We start from the raw sequence: 17,653 nt of genomic DNA on the forward strand, positions 1-17,653 counted from the left end.
TCACCAAACTCAGAATCGTACTCAAACTGCTAGGTAGAGAATCCATCATCTCACAGAACAACATTTCCATGGAGTCCTGTGGCATCGTGCTTTGCACCACTTCAGCTGACACTTTGCATTGTGCTTGGTGACATAAGGCATGCATGCAGCTGCTTGGCAATGGAAGCCCATGTCATGAAACCCACAGTTCCTGGTGCTTAATGCCAGAGGATGTGTAAATGGTATTTCGTCAGAAGAACATTGATTACTTTTATGCCCTACGCGCCTCAGCACTTGGTGACACCATTCTTCAACTTTACATAGTCTGCCGCTGTATTTTCTAAACACTTCCAATATTCAATAATACCACCGAGACTTGATCATGGAATATTTAGGAGGGAAGAAAATTAATGGACTGATTTCTTGCAATAGTGGCATCCTATTACAGGATCATGCTCAAATTCATTTAACTCCAAAGTCTTTATTTCAGAATTGTTTGTCATGGCAGACTACGTGTCTAGGGATAGGACGTGTGGCAATGGGACTGAATGAAAAACCTGAATTTATTAAGAAATGTGTCCAAATACATTTGCCCATCCACATAGTATGTGGGTGCAAGGCCAGCTACAGGTTTTCGTGGGCCCCGGGCAAGAGTGTCAGTGGGCACCTTTAACACATATCACGATTCATACAGTGGACAAAATAAGTATTTGATACACTGCCGATTTTGCAAGTTTTCCCACCTACAAAGAATGGAGAGGTTTGTAATTTTTATCATAGGTACACTTCAACTGGGAGAGACAGAATCTTAAAAAAATCCAGAAAATCACATTGTATGATTTTCACATAATTAATTTGCATTTTATTGCATGAAATAAGTATTTGATACAGTAGAAAAGCAGAACTTAATATTTGGTACAGAAACCTTTGTTTGCAATTACAGAGGTCAGACGTTTCCTGTAGTTCTTAACCAAATTTGCAGACACTGCAGCATGGATTTTGGCTCACTCCTCCATACAGATCTTCTCCACATCTTTCAGGTTTTGGGGTTGTCGCTGGGCAACACTGAGTTTCAGGTCCCTTCAAATATTTTCTATTGGGTTCAGGTCTGGAGACTGCCTAGGCCACTCCAGAACCTTGAAATACTTCTTAGGCCAGGGTCACACTACCGTAGAATACAGCCGAGTGCTTGGTGAGAAACCATCGCATAGCACTCGGCCCAGTGTTAATCTATGGGGCAGCTCACATCACCGTATATCTTCTCAATGATAGAGGCGCATGCACTACTAATAATGGTGCAAAGGTAGGTTCCCACACCATATAGTGAATAAAGTAATAAACCTTGCACTCAACTTTATGCTCAAGTGAGAGATTTTTAATGTAGTACTAAAACGTTTCGGTCCAAAACAAACAGGACCTTCATCAGTTACGTACTGTTAGTGAACTTTGCGTAAACAAAAGGGACAATTGTGTCCCCGGGCATATAGAGGGCAGCGCCTGTAAGGAACATATATACTGAACCAGGTAAACTGGTGATAGTAGATGGAGAGTATGCCGGAGTCAGACGTGGTATCCCCCGCTCGTCTCTTTTGTTTTGGACCGAAACGTTTTAGTACTACATTAAAAATCTCTCACTTGAGCATAAAGTTGAGTGCAAGGTTTATTACTTTATTCGTATATCTTCTCAGGCGCATTCAGTGTGCGTGTAAAATTTCAGCATGCTACGATTGGCACCGAGACTCGCCAATGCAAGCACTCAGCAAAGCACTCAGACCATGAGAGTTCTGTCCGATTTTTACGCACCGGTGTCCTTTTAAAAGCCGTCAATTCATGTGACGCGTATAGTAAAATCACACTGGCCAGGTTAGAATAGAATAGATAAAATAGATATATACACATAGATATTTTTCTCTTTGGCCCAGGTAAGATGCTTCTGGCATTGTCTGTTGGTCATGAGTGGCTTGACATAAGGAATGTGACACTTGTAGCCCATGCAGGGCCGGCTTGGGGCAGGCACCTACAAAGGGGGCCCCCTGCATCTGCAGCCCTTTTATGAAGTGCCCAAAGGGTGTACAGCAGTGAATAATGCTGTGCATTGCTCTGTAGTCCCGGAGTGTCTCTCGCAAACCCCCCTTGACTGTGGTCTCGGAGCTCTGTGCTGATTGCTGTAGGATCAGGTTTCACAGTCACATACAGCAACCATCATCATGGGCTCTGACCACAGTCACTAAATCACTGCTTTTAATCTGTCAGGGCGACCTCCTGTTACTACTGTTTGGATGACACAAGACAGGAATATTGTCTGCTGAATTAGGGTATTTATGATATAGACATAATTGAATTCCCATGTGAAATAATAAGGGTAATCAATACACATATTTAGTATAGGTGTGCATAGGAATCAGCTTTTTTGGTGCATTTTTTTTAATTTGCAGCCAAAGCCTGCTGTCTTGGCAGTAAAAACACAACTTTCAAAACACCCATTTTTTTAGGGTATGTGCAGATGATCCGGAAATGGCAGCACTTTGGACGCAGCAGACATGTGCTCCATCCAAAGTGCTGCCATCTTTTGAACGCAGGTAATTTGCATGTGTTCATTAAACCGTGCGGAATCACCGCGTCCTATACATTGCACAGGTGAGATTTCTCTTGCGGAGACTCGCATCTACGCAAGATAAATAGACATGCTGCGGTCTGGAGAGACGCGCTGCATGTCCGTCTCTGCGAGTGAGGTGCGGGTGTCTGTGGACAAATAGTGAAGATGGAATTTCTTGAAATCCCATCCACTATGCTGTAACATCTGGCCGCTGCGGGTATGACGCTGTACAAGTACACAGCAGCTGACCCGCAACGTTTATTGATTGTCGGCACTTACCCTTAGAGCTTTTGCTGTTTGTTTTTTTTACAGTTTGCATTTTGTCTACAGTACATGTTTAATAAAGTTAGTTTTATTCACCAAAGACGCAGCAAAAAACAACATTGGGACATTTGCAGCTTCTTTTAAACTTTTTCACTGCTTTCTACGGGTGCAAAAAATTGCTGAAAGAAGTGACATGCTCAGATTTAAAAAATGCTGCAGTTGTGAAATTCAGTCAGGAGAAAATAAAAGGGTGTGCAGGAGATTTCTGAAAATCTCAGTTTTTGCCTGTGCTGTAAAATGCTGTAAACTTCTTATTTGCAGAAGAAAAAGCTGCGAAAAGCTGCTTTTTAAAGTGCCAGCAAAAGAAATGAGATTTCCGAAATGTCCTGCATGCGCTTGTTTTTTTTCTGACTGAATTTGAGAACTGTAGCGCTTTTTAAATCTGTAGCGTTTCACTTCTTTCAGTGTGTTTTCACCCGTAGAAAGCAATGAAAGAATTAAAAAAAAGCTGCAGATATTGCAACAGCATTTTTCATTGCAGTTTTTTAAGTGGTTTTGGTGAATTAAACTATTAGGTCTCGTTCGCATGTTCAGTATTTGGTCAGTATTTGTAATGCAGAAACAGCAGTGGAACAATGAGAGGAAAAGTATAATAGAAACACGTCACCACTTCTGGATTTCTCACCCTCCTTGCTTTGGCTTACAAATACTGATGTGAAATACTGACCAAATACTCAACGTGTGAACGTGGCCTTAAATACTGTAGACAAAGCAAACATCCTCACTCTAAAAAAAAGCTGAAAAAAAAGTGTAAAGAACACCACAAAACAAGCTGAAAAACAGGAGTTTTCAATGCAACATTTTTACTGCCAATAAAAAAGGTTTTGGTTACTGGAAAAAAATGCTGCATGTGAACAAAGTCTTACTCTGAAACACTATGGCTATCTGTGGTGTTACATAGGACTGCAGGTGACATCTACTACATTATCTGTTCTCAGAGAGATATCACTGTGTTATCTGTGGTGTTACATAGGACTGCAGGTGACATCTACTACATTATCTGTACTCAGAGAGATATCACTGTGTTATCTGTGGTGTTACATAGGACTGCAGGTGACATCTACTACATTATCTGTACTCAGAGAGATATCACTGTGTTATCTGTGGTGTTACATAGGACTACAGGTGACATCTACTACATTATCTGTTCTCAGAGAGTTATCACTGTGTTTTCTGCAGTGTTAAAAAAATAATTAAGAGGAGGTTGGGGGCAACTTGGGGCTTGGGTCCCCAATCTTTTCTGACCCTAGCAACGCCCCTGCGTACAGCTAATAGTGGCAGACCCGTTGGCCGATATAAAGCCACAGTGCAAGCACTGGCTCCAGGCCCCTCCGCCAACTGTATCCGCATCCTGCTCATGTAATGTAACCTATATGTTTGTGTGATTTTACAATGTTAGCATTTAGGGCCCCAGTTTAAACTTTTGCCTAGGGCCCCACTTTGTCTAAAACCAGCCCTGAGCCCTTGTCCTGGATACATCTATATGTGGTGGCTCTTGAAGCAATGACTCCAGCAGCAGTCCACTCCTTGGGAATCTCCCCCAAATTTTTGGATGGCCTTTTCTTAACAATCCATTCAAGGCTGCTGTTATATCGGTTGCTTGTGCACCATTTTCTGCCACACTTTTTCCTTCCACTCAACTTCCCATTAATATGCTTGGATACAGGACTCTGTGAACAGCCAGCTTGTTTAGCAATGACCTTTTGTGACTTACCCTCCTCCTTACTAAACACTTGCGAAGCCTTTGCAGGTGTTTTTTGCTAATTATTCTAATTTACTGAGATAATGACATTTGGGTTTTCATTGGCTGTAAGCCACAATCATCAACATTAACAGAAATAAACACTTGAAATAGATCACTCTGTCTGTTATGACACTATAGAATGAGTTTCACTTTTCGTCTTGAAGAACTGAAATAAATTAACTTTTTGATGATATTCTAATTTTGTGAGAAGCATCTGTATGTGTGTGTGTGTGTGTATATATATATATATATATATATATATATATATACACATTTAATATATTATATATTTTATAATCTCCCTTCTTCCTATCTCACCACCATCTACTCACCTTCTCAACCTTGTCCTCCTCACCCCCACCCCATGTCCAACCACTACCACATCCTCGCAGAAACCTCGCACACCTAGACATTCACAGACACTCAGACTCTCTTCTACACTGTCCTCCATATCTTCACTCCACGACAAGGACAGCGCCACTGCTTTCTATAACTCCTCCCTCACATCAGCCATAGACTGTCACCCCTCTCATGCATGGCAAAGTGCGACAAATCAATAGGCAACCCTGGCATAACAATCTCACCAAAAAACTTCGACAAGCATCCAGGGTCGAAGAGCGGCGTTGGAAGAAAACACGCCTGCCAGACGACTTCACTGCTTTCAAACAAGCTACACTTGCCTTCAAATCAGCCCTCACCTCTGATAAACAGACCTATTTCACAAACCTTGTATCTTCATTATCCTTGAACCCAAAACAACTGTTCACCACATTTAAATCTCTCCTCCGCCCATCACTGCCACCTCCAACTCCCCTCATCTCTATCGAGGACTTTGCCACCTGCTTCAAAAACAAGATCGACCAAACAAGGCAAACCTTTACTATGAAAAAAAAATAAACCAGCTCACCCGTGATGCATTAGTTGAGCTTCGAGAGCATGGGCCCGCTGTGTCCAAACATATAAAGTCCAAAAGAAGATAAATGTCCAGCTCCACCGAATCCATGAAGATAAAATTTCTTTATTCACAAACTTGTAACATAGAGGGTACAAACTTCAGCACAGACCATGTGGGTGTGAATCTCAACGCGTTTCTGGAGACTAAGCTCCTTTTATCATGACATCATGATTAAGGGAGCTTATTCTATCTGATTGTCTATCAGCCATATCCTCCTTCTTCACCTCTCGTTTCCTAAAACTTAATGTAGACAAAACCGAACTCATCATCCCCTACCTGATCTGTCTATTATGGTAAACGGCATCACGCTCTCTCCCACATCTGAAATTCGCTGCCTCAGGGTAACTCTCGACACTGCCCTGTCCTTCAAACCGCACGTCCAAACTCTTGCCACCTCCTGTCGCCTCCAACTCAAAAATATTGCCAGAATCCGTCCCTTCCTCAGCCCACAATCTACTAAAACTCTTGTGCATGCCTTCATCATCTCCTGCCTCGATTACTGCAACACCCTCCTCTGTGGCCTCCCCACTAACTCTCTTGCACCACTCCAGTCTGTCCTCAACTCTGCTGCCCGGCTAATCCACCTCTCTCCTCGCTACTCCTCTGTTTCTCCCCTCTGCAAATCCCTCCACTGGCTCCCAATTTCCCAACAAATCCAGTTCAACTACTAACACTGATGTACAAAGCCATCAACAACCTGTCCTCTCCCTATATCTCTGAACTATTCTCCCAATATCTTCCCTCATGTAATCTTCGATCCTCCCAAGACCTCCTACTCATCTCCACACTGATTCATTCCTCACACAACCGCTTCCAAGATTTCTCCCGAATATCCCCCATGCTCTGGAATTCCACGCCTCAACACGTCCGATTAACCACCACCCTCGGATCCTTCAGATGGAACCTGACAGCCCATCCCTCCAGGAAAGCCTACAGCCTGCAATAACCATTCTGCCGCCTCAGCACCAGCCGAGCTGCCACCTCACCAACCACCTGAGCTGCCGCCTCACCACCACCCGAGCTGCCGCCTCAAAACCACCCAAGCTGCTGCCTCACCACCACTAGAGCTGCAGCACCCCTGACCTTCTGTCTCTTCCCCATTACCCCGTAGAATGTAAGTCTGCAAGGACAGGGTCCTCTCCCCTCTGTACCAGTCTGTCATCGTAAATTTGTGTACTGTAAACGATATCTATAACTCTGTACGTAACCCCTTTCTCATGTACAGCACCATGCAATTAATGGTGCTATATAAATAAATAAATAATAATAATAATAATAATAATAAAGTGGCTAGATATCAAATTAAATATTAACGTTGACCATAAAATTTTTACAGATCTTGAGTTACAAAATAAGTGCTTCCATTTCTGTAAAAAGCCAATAGCATATTTAACCATAGTGAAATTTTAAAATGGAGTCCCTCATTTATTCTACCGCACTTTCTATTTTCTATTCAGAACACCGTTTTTTTAAATGAAGATATAAGAATCATGGCAGATGAACAAATGTTAGCCCTCACAAATGGTGTTGTGCACTTCATTGATAAAGTACTTGTTCCCAAGAAAATGCAAGATAAATCTGACAAAACTATGGTAAGTATTGATTGTGTGCAGCAATATAATATGGATAATGTGAGTGATGTAGCTAAACTTACAGTACATTCACTAATATCTTCTGTTACATAAACAAATTCACCAGTGCGACACAGAAATCAGTGGGCTCCATAGCATAATTAAGAATATGCTTTATCCACCACTGAGAGTTTCTACTTTCACCACTGAAAGTAGCACTAAAATTAATTTTAACCTTAATGTACTGTGTATAGCAGCCAGAGATATGTTTTTCCAATGTAACACTTTCAGAGCTAGACAGGGACTGTCTGTCTGTTATTTGAAAACACACAGGCACATAATTCTCCCCCACACCCACTTCCCAAGATGACCCTGCCAGACATTGGAGGAAATCGAAATTGACTACGAGGCCAATATTGCAAATAATAAAACTGTTTATGGGTAAACAATACCGCCACGTTATGACCACATAATTCCACCATTTAGTGACAGAATATTGCCATCGTACTGATCATGAACAAGCATAACTGTATCGGGCACAATAGTGCCATAAATACTGCAATGTAAGAGACAAAAAATATCTCCAGCCATAACCAGATATTACCAACATGTACAGTAGTGATAATACCACCATATTGATCATCACCCAATAATACTGTACTACGGCTGATATTACCAACACACAGTGACCATGTAATGGAAGATGTCAGTTCTACGTTAGTGTTCTGCAGACTATACATGTGCATAGTATGAAGATAAATGGAATGTTATAGCTGATCATAGTCGTTCACTTTCACTTTTTTCTTTTCTGTTCAGCCCAGACCACTATGACCACTTCTTACATTCATGGTTCATCTCTGAAAAATGCAACACAGACATCTTTGACTTGATGGTCTTCCAGTACCAACCTGACATTACCAAACCTCTACGCAAAACACAGTGCTATAACCAATGCCCACACACAGCAATAATGTTCCCTCTGTGCCTTCACATGGTAATATTGCACTTGTGCCTCCTCATAGTAGTAATGCCTCCTGTGCCTCTTTATAGTTATACAGAACCCCAATAGAAATAATGACCCTTATGTATCTCTTTATTTTAAAAAGGTTGTGCAGCCTTAGGTTACAAGTCTGCAGTCAATCTATGTGATTGTAGACATTAAAATTCTCACATCACAGGCACAGCGCTCTTTGAGAATTCTTCAGTGACGGCGTCAGGAAAGGTCGATCATGTGACCGCAAGTATGGGATTTGCATACTTCTGGCCACATTCTGACTAGACGTCTCCTGCCTTGCTCAATAAACTTGCATTGAGCACAGTTGTGCAAGTCTAGTCGGCACATGACCGCATGTTTAAAAACTATATACTTGCAGTCATGCATCTGCCGCTCCCAGTGCCAACACAGGAAAATCCTCACAGCGCATAGTGCATGTGCTCTGAGGATTCACAAGTCCGCACTCACATAGAGTGACTGCAGACTTGTAACATAAGGCTGAACAATCCTTTTAATACTGCCCCCTGCCCCTTTATAATAATAATATCCCCTAGGCTTCCTTATAATAATAGTAGTGTCCCCTTGGCAACTTTATAATAATAATAGTGCCCCTTGGGCCTCCGTATCATAATAATAGTGCCACCCTGGGACTCCATGTAATAATATTAATGCTTCCTGGGCCTCTTTATAATAATAATAGTGCCCCCTGGGTTTTTAAAGTAATAATAGTATTTGTTCCCCATGGGTTTCCTTATAATAATATTATTATTATGCCCGGGGAATTATTATTATTATTATTATTATTATTATTAATAATAATAATAATAATAATAATGATAATAATAATAATTAAAATAATAATAGTTCCCCAGGAATAATAATAATAATATTTCCCCCCTGGGCTTCATAATAATAGTGCCACCCTGGGCCTCCATGTAATAATAGTAATGCTTCCTGGGCCTCTTTATAATAATAATAGTGCCCCCTGGGTTTTTAATGTAATAATAGTATTTGTTCCCCATGGGTTTCCTAATAATAATATAATTATTATGCCCGGGGAATTATTATTATTATTATTATTAATAATAATAATAATAATAATAATGAAAATAATAATAGTTCCCCAGGAATAATAATAATAATATTTCACCCATGGGCTTCATAATAAAAGTGCCACTTGCGCTTCCTTAAAAAAATAATAGAGCCCCCCGAACATCCTTATAATAACAATAGTGCACCTTGGGCTTCTTTATCATAGTAATAGTGCCGCCTGAGCTTCCTGATAATAAGAAAAATTACAATAGTGCTCCTTGGGCATCCTTAAAATAATAATAGTGCCCCTCTAAGACTCCTTATAATAATAGTGTTCCCTTAGGCCTCTGGAGCGCCCCCACACCGCCGCAGGGCCTAGGGGTACCCGGCACCGGGCCTCTGGGTCTCAGTCCTGGGGTTGTCACGGTGGCTAGACCCGGTCCGTGGTCCTGTGTGTCGGTGAGGGACGTCCGGTAGAATAAGTGGTGGTGTAGCGGTGCAGTTGTGGGGTGCAGGTCGCGGTAAATAACGAGGACACCAGGTTGCAGTCTCTTTACCTCTTTACTGAAGGTTTTGGAGACCTCAGTCCAGAGCGCTGTTAACTGGGTTGTCAGAGACCGGCCGGTCCAAAGGCACATCAGAAGTTCTCTTTACAGGTGGGAATCAGTGTCTACCTTCTAGCGCTGGGTGTTGTAGTTCTTCCCTGCTGAGCTCCCGGGATAGTCCTCACAACTGTTTCTGTCTGTCTCTATTTGTTCGTTCTCTTCGTCCTCCAGGTGATATGGTAGGACGCACCCGTATGACGGGGTAGGCCTGGAGTTCTTCCGGGACCCTAGAGTCGCCCCTCTCCCACAGCTGCCTCCGTTGTCTGCTTAGGTGTTAAGTGAGACAGCCAACCTGTAGTTAGCTGCCCTGCCGTGGTTTGCAGTGTACTTAAAGTCTCTTACTTGCTCGGCGTTCCGGCCACCGACTGTTTGCGCCTCAGAAGGATGTTGCCTCGGTCTAACAGCACGACTCCTTCTGGTCCCAATACTTCTTTACTGTATTCCCGTTGTGCACTGGTTAGTTCTGCTCTGAGGAGTCCGCCAGGATCCCATCCCTGACAGGTCCTCTCACTAGCTCTTCCCAGCTACTTCTCCCTGTCTTCCTGTCCAACCCCCAGTTTTACCAGAGTTGTGAGGAGTGGCCTACTAGATAGGACCACCCCCCCTGGTGGCCGGAGTGTGAAGTGTGGTGTGAGTGTACCTGGTCAGAGAAACTCCTTAGTGCAATCAGACGTACCATAGCTCCCCATAGTGGCGGGGCCACAGTACTGCAACGACCAGGACTCTGGGGCGCTGCACCCCCCCCCGGTTAAATCCAGTACTCCGGGACTGGGAAAACAAGAACAAAAATACATGTTAACAGGAAACACACAACATTTTGAAATAGCATAACCGATTAAACATAACAATGCTTCCCTTTACGGGAGGTGAGGACTCTTGAACGTTGCGAAAGTTAGGTCATGCACAGTTTATGACTCTCAGTTCAGTGGTTGAAACAGCGGGGACCCCGGGTAAACAAAGGGGCCCCCCTTTTTAAAAGTTTTTGAGCAATTCACCGTCCATTACTCTAGTGTCCATTTAAAAACCTGTAACAAAAAGATATGCATACAAACATTTTCAATTAAATAGCAGCCCTTATTAATACCTCCAAGTTTTGTAGCGGAGGGGAGTTTGATTTTGAGTGCTGCGTGTGGACCTTCGCAGCGCAGGGGTTGCTATTGGCCTAACAGGGCCCGCTATGCTTGCTACCGCTGGTGTAGTGCACTGTCTTCTAACTACACTTCTAGTTAGTCTGGGTAGCACTGGCAGGTTGGGGCTCTCAGAGCTGCGGTTATCAACAGTGGGTACAGCAGATTCACTGATAGCAGAGGGAGGATTTGCCGGATCAATGGTTGGCATGGCTTCATCAGGTAAGGCTTGTTGAGGTAGCGGGGCCAGATGATCTGGTACCACCATCGTTTCTGGCGGGTCCGGCTGTTGAAACATTATGACAGGTACCACGACGGCTTGGTTTATCTGAGTCCAGGACTGGGGAAAGTCACCAAGGACAGTATGGAACATCTTCTCCTTTTCCACCGGCGGGGAGATTTCTGGGGCCGTGCCCCTCTCTTTCAACTTATCGGGGCAGACCTTAAGGTGATCCCTGGATACCGCTGTCGAGGTCTCCCCTCTGTCCTTGCTGATGAGACAGACCTTAGTGTTGTCGAAGTCGGATGGCAAGATGGTATACGGTTCCGCTTCCCATTGGTCATCGAGCTTGTGTAACCTCCTCTTTCGTTTAAGCACTTGCTCACCAGGTGACAGGGGAATCGCAGGAGCGTGTTGGTTGTAATCTCTTTCCTGTTTCTGCCTAGCCTGGGCGAGACTTCTTTCTACACACTCCTGTACTTCGCGGTACCTTCGCTGCCTTTCTGCATCCCAATCTGCATCCGGCGAGGTATCTTCGGGTACTAGGACCCCCATGTCCAGATCAACGGGTAACCGACTAGATCTTCCTCGCATCAGGTACGCTGGAGTACAGTTGGTGGAACTTACTGGGATGTGATTGTACATATCCACCAGGTCAGGCAACTTTGTCAGCCACAGGTTCCGTTCCTCCACGGGTAAGGTCTTCAATAAATCAATTACCACTTGGTTCATCTTCTCGCACATCCCGTTGGTTTGAGGATGGTACGGTGTGGTTCTGATCTTCTTACACCCGTACAGTTGGCAGAATTCTTGGAACACTTCCGCTTCGAATGCAGGTCCCTGATCGGTCAGTACCTTCTCTGGGTAGCCATGGGGCCTACAAAAGTGCTGCTGGAAGGCCCTGGCGGCAGTCCTGGCCGTTAGATCCTTGACAGGCACAACCACCAAAAACCTGGAGTAGTGGTCCACGATGGTAAGGGCGTAGATATAGCCCGACCGGCAAGGTGTCAGCTTCACATGATCCAGCGCGACCAGTTCAAGCGGCCGTTTGGTGATGATAGGCCGCAGGGGAGCCCGTTGACTGTCACGGTCCTTCCTGCGCAGGCTACATGGACCACACTCCCGACACCACTTCTCAATGGTTCTCTTCATGCCAATCCAATAAAACCTCCCTCGGAGCAGCTTCTCTAGCTTCCTCCATCCGAAGTGTCCGGCTCCATCATGGTAGGCTCCCAGAACCATGGGCGCATCTCGCCTTGGCACCACTATCTGCCACACCAATTCATGAGTACGTGGGTCGATGCTCCTCCTGCACAACTTGCCATCATGGATAAACAGTTTGCTTCTCCCCTTCCACAGCTGTTGGGTTTCTTGTGGATCATCTGGGCCAGGGTGCAACCCAGCCTGCGTCAAGAGCTCCTTCACCTGACGGACCGCGGGGTCACTATCCTGGGTTTCTGCCCATCCGTGGTGGGGCAGGGGATTGAGCGTGGCATCCGGTTGGTTCTTGTGCCTATTCTTCACCTGATGAGAGTTTTGGGTGGCTTTGGGGTGATGGAATGCAGGCAGCTCCACCTCTTCAAGTGCCTCCGGGTCTTCTCCCGCTTCTGGCAAATTGGGCATTCGGGACAAGGCATCGGCATTGGCATTCTTGTGTCCTGCCCGGTACTTGATGGTGAAATTGTAGTTGGATAGCCGGGCCATCCACCGCTGCTCCAAGGCCCCGAGTTTGGCATTATCCAGATGCGTTAGCGGATTGTTGTCCGTGAAGACGGTGAATTTCACGGAGGCCAGGTAGTGTTTGAACCTCTCTGTCACTGCCCAGACAATGGCAAGGAATTCCAGCTTAAAGGAACTGTAGTTGTCAGGGTTCCTTTCCGTGGGACGGAGTTTCCGGCTGGCGTAAGCGATCACCCTCTCTTTGCCTTTCTGGACCTGGGACAGCACGGCTCCTAATCCCACATTGCTGGCATCTGTGTACAGCACAAACGGTTGGTCGTATTCGGGGTAGGCCAGTACCTCTTCTCCCGTCAGTGCCGACTTCAAACAGGTGAAGGATTCCTCCAGCTCTTCTTTCCAATCAAAGGGGGTGTTCCTCCCCTTGGTCTTCTTCGGTTGGCCCACCAACAGGTTTTGCAAGGGTGCGGCCTTCTTGGTGAAGTCCTTAATGAACCTCCGGTAATAGCCTACCAGCCCGAGGAACTGCCGGACTTCGTGGAGGTCACTGGGCTTTGGCCAGTCCTTAATCACTGTGACCTTGTCGGGGTCTGGGGCCACTCCTTCAGCGCTCACCACATGGCCCAGGTACTGCACTTTAGGTTTCAGGAGATGACACTTGGATGGTTTCACCTTTAAGCCAAAGTTGGATAGGGCTTCAAACACCTCGGCCAGGTGCTTCAGGTGGTCTTCGTAGGTCTTAGAGAAGACAATGACATCATCCAAATATAACAGCACGGTTTCAAAGTTCAGGTGTCCCAAGCAGCACTCCATCATCCTCTGGAACGTTCCGGGAGCATTGCACAATCCGAAGGGCATGTAGTTGAACTCACAGAGACCCATTGGCGTCGTGAAGGCCGTCTTCTCTTTGTCCGCCTCCGCTACAGGAACCTGCCAGTACCCACTGGTGAGATCTAAGGTAGAGAAGTAGTTAGCAGATTTTAAGGCAGCCAGAGACTCCTCTATCCTGGGCAGTGGGTATGCGTCCTTATGTGTAATGCGATTCAACTGCCTGTAATCAACACACATCCTCATTGTACCATCTTTCTTTTTAACAAGGACTAACGGAGCTGCCCAGGGGCTACAGCTGTCTCTCACCACCCCAGCCTCCTTCATTTCCCGCAACATGTCCTTGGCACACTGGTAATGAGCTGGGGGTACAGGGCGATATCTCTCTTTTATGGGTCAGTGATCTCCCGTGGGGATGTGATGTTGGATCCCTTTCACCTGCCCAAAATCTGAGGGGTGTTTGCTGAATACCTGCTCGTACTCGTGTACCACCCTGTAGGCCCCCTGTTTTTGATGGGATGGGGTAGAGTCAGTGCCCACATGCAATTCCCGACACCAGTCTTTCGAGGGCTCTGCAGAACCTTTGTTCTCCACCAAGTTTGACGGGACCAAGGGTTCAGGTGTCTGTATCACATTATTGTTGACAGTGAACAGTTTGGCGAGCGTGGTATACTTGGTGAGGTGAACCTCTTCCTCCCCACAATTGAGGACACGTACGGGCACTCTCCCCTGGCGGACGTCGACCACCCCCCGGGCTGTCAGAACAGTAGGCCTATTGTCTGAATATACGGGTTCTACCAAGGCCTGGTAGTCCTTACCCCTGAGGCCTATGGCTGCCCGACACCATATTAACATCTCACTCCTGGGGGGTATCGCGATGGGGGTTGAATCACTCACAGTGACACGACCAATCTCACCACCAGTCAGCTCTACCTGCTGTCTCTGCATCAGAGCTCTGATTTCTTTCTGCAGGGCACGTTGCTCACTGTGGCCAGCGGTTTCTGCCACCTGTTGCAGCAAAACAATAACTTCTGCAAGACAATTTTCTATAACATTAGTACCAAGAGTCATCATGGGATTACATTCTCGACGATCAATATCAACAATCACAATCCCTTGGGCTTTCAATTCCACCCGCCCCACCTTGATGGTGACCTCCTTATACCCCACTTGTGGCAACGGCTGACCATTACTGGCAATTATGGTGAAATCATCGTCAGGGCCACGGGTAATATCAGTGTCCTCCCAATACCGTTTGTAAAGCACGTAAGGTATAGTCGTCACCTGAGAACCAGTGTCCAGCAAAGCGTTCAAGGGGATCCCATCAACCACTACAGGGAGAACTGGCCGTCCTCCAATGTACTTGGTTCTCCAATGCTGCGGGCCGGATCGTCCTACTCCTGGGGGTTGGCCCTTTGCCCCAGGGGTTGCTCGTTTAAAGGACAGTACCTTGCAAGGTGGCCCACCTGGTGACAGCGGCGGCAGATGGGTCGTCCATCCTGGTGAAAGCGATCGTCGGGCCGGCTTCTGGTCGGCGGAGTCCTCCTCTGTCGCATCCAAGGGACATCCTCCGGGCTGGAAGCCAACTGGATCTTCCCTTTGGGGGCCTCCTGTAGGGACTGCACCGTCCGGGCCAGGGCAGCAACGCTCTTGGTTAGCTCTTGCATCTGGAGGCGGAGTCCTGCAGGGGAGTCGTCCTCGAAGCTCTGGGCGTCGGCCTCCGCGGCAACTGGGGTGTCCGATGCCACCTCCTGGTGGTATGTGAGAGCGGGGCGCCTGGGTGGTATTGTGCGGCTGGGCTGGCGCTCCTGCAATGCCTGGATAGCTTTATCTTTGAATTGCGCAAAAGTCAAATCTGGATTTTGCATGGCCAGGAAGTGCAATTGGCCTCGTTGGTGACTGCACAGGAGCCCATCAATGAACCGCTCCTTCAGAAGTTTATCCTCATCCTGCATGCTGCCGGGGTCACTCTGCTTAATGGCCCGCATTGCCTCCTGAAGATTAAGGGCATAGTCCCGTAAGCTGTCCTGCGGTCTCTGTTTGCATCCATAGAAAGTCAATTTAATTTCTGTAGCAGTGCGAGTATCGAAGGTGGCCTTAAGCTTTGCAAAAATCTGTTGCGCAGTTCCCTTATCTTCGGCAGGCCAGGACTTCAATTTTCTCAGAGCCGCCCCAAAGAGTTGACCGGTTATCATATGAACCTTCTGAGACTCCGTCAGGGGATAGAACTCGAGCAGGCTGCAGAGCCCTTCCTTAAAGTCAGTGAATGTATGCGACTCCCCGGAGTATCGCGGGAGCCAGGCCGCTCCGGGCAGGTACGGCATAGAGAAGGGCATTATGGCTTTTGTGTTAGCGGCAGCGTCCGGCTGGCTGGGGGGAACAGCGGGTTCTGCGGCTACCGGTGGTGGTATTAGGGCCGCGGCTTCGTCCGCTGCGGGGACCGGAGCTGCCCCTGCGTCTGCGACCGCCACCTCCTCTCCTCCCGACTCGGACATGATGGTCCCTTCCTCTCACTAACCTGCTGGAGGTCGGAGTTCCTCTTCCGGGATTGGCGCCTTACCGCGCTTTCCGTTCCGCGCTTCTTTTGGCTGGTCCCGCCCGCGTAGCTAGGGCTCCTCCCTCCGTGCGCGGCAATGGCGAATTTTGGCGGTAAATGGCACAGCACACAGTCTTTTCAATAAAGTACAGTCCAAGCACAATAAATCACAGTTCCATGACCTGATTCTTCAGGCTTAAGTAGATCCTGTTCGTGACGCCAAAATGGAGCGCCCCCACACCGCCGCAGGGCCTAGGGGTACCCGGCACCGGGCCTCTGGATCTCAGTCCTGGGGTTGTCACGGTGGCTAGACCCGGTCCGTGGCCCTGTGTGTCGGTGAGGGACGTCCGGTAGAATAAGTGGTGGTGTAGCGGTGCAGTTGTGGGGTGCAGGTCGCGGTAAATAACGAGGACACCAGGTTGCAGTCTCTTTACCTCTTTACTGAAGGTTTTGGAGACCTCAGTCCAGAGCGCTGTTAACTGGGTTGTCAGAGACCGGCCGGTCCAAAGGCACATCAGAAGTTCTCTTTACAGGTGGGAATCAGTGTCTACCTTCTAGCGCTGGGTGTTGTAGTTCTTCCCTGCTGAGCTCCCGGGATAGTCCTCACAACTGTTTCTGTCTGTCTCTATTTGTTCGTTCTCTTCGTCCTCCAGGTGATATGGTAGGACGCACCCGTATGACGGGGTAGGCCTGGAGTTCTTCCGGGACCCTAGAGTCGCCCCTCTCCCACAGCTGCCTCCGTTGTCTGCTTAGGTGTTAAGTGAGACAGCCAACCTGTAATTAGCTGTCCGGCCGTGGTTTGCAGTGTACTTAAAGTCTCTTACTTGCTCGGCGTTCCGGCCACCGACTGTTTGCGCCTCAGAAGGATGTTGCCTCGGTCTAACAGCACGACTCCTTCTGGTCCCAATACTTCTTTACTGTATTCCCGTTGTGCACTGGTTAGTTCTGCTCTGAGGAGTCCGCCAGGATCCCATCCCTGACAGGTCCTCTCACTAGCTCTTCCCAGCTACTTCTCCCTGTCTTCCTGTCCAACCCCCAGTTTTACCAGAGTTGTGAGGAGTGGCCTACTAGATAGGACCACCCCCCCTGGTGGCCGGAGTGTGAAGTGTGGTGTGAGTGTACCTGGTCAGAGAAACTCCTTAGTGCAATCAGACGTACCATAGCTCCCCATAGTGGCGGGGCCACAGTACTGCAACGACCAGGACTCTGGGGCGCTGCACCTCCTTATTAAAAATAATATTCCCCCACTGGACCTCATGATAATAATAGTGTCCCCTGGACCTCCTTATAATAATAAAAGGATCCCCTTGGGCAGAGGTGTCAAACTGCATTCCTCGAGGGCCGCCAACAGGTCATGTATTCAGGATTTCCTTAGCATTCCACAAGGTGCTGGAATCATTCTGTGCAGGTGATTAAATTATCACCTGTGCAATACAAGGAAATCCTGAAAACATGACCTGTTGGT

General features: G+C 47.0%; 1 protein-coding gene across 1 annotated transcript in view; it reads left to right on the forward strand.

Moving 5' to 3' along the window:
- STAB2 (stabilin 2) overlaps window positions 1–17,653 on the forward strand; it is a 290,752-nt gene that overhangs the window by 216,632 nt on the left and 56,467 nt on the right. The window contains exon 49 of the mRNA XM_077265634.1: window positions 7,056–7,190. Coding sequence (XP_077121749.1) covers window positions 7,056–7,190 — 135 coding nt within the window. The remainder of the gene's footprint in view (window positions 1–7,055; window positions 7,191–17,653) is intronic.

Source organism: Ranitomeya variabilis, chromosome 5 (assembly GCF_051348905.1).
Source record: "Ranitomeya variabilis isolate aRanVar5 chromosome 5, aRanVar5.hap1, whole genome shotgun sequence".
NCBI lineage: Eukaryota > Metazoa > Chordata > Amphibia > Anura > Dendrobatidae > Ranitomeya > Ranitomeya variabilis.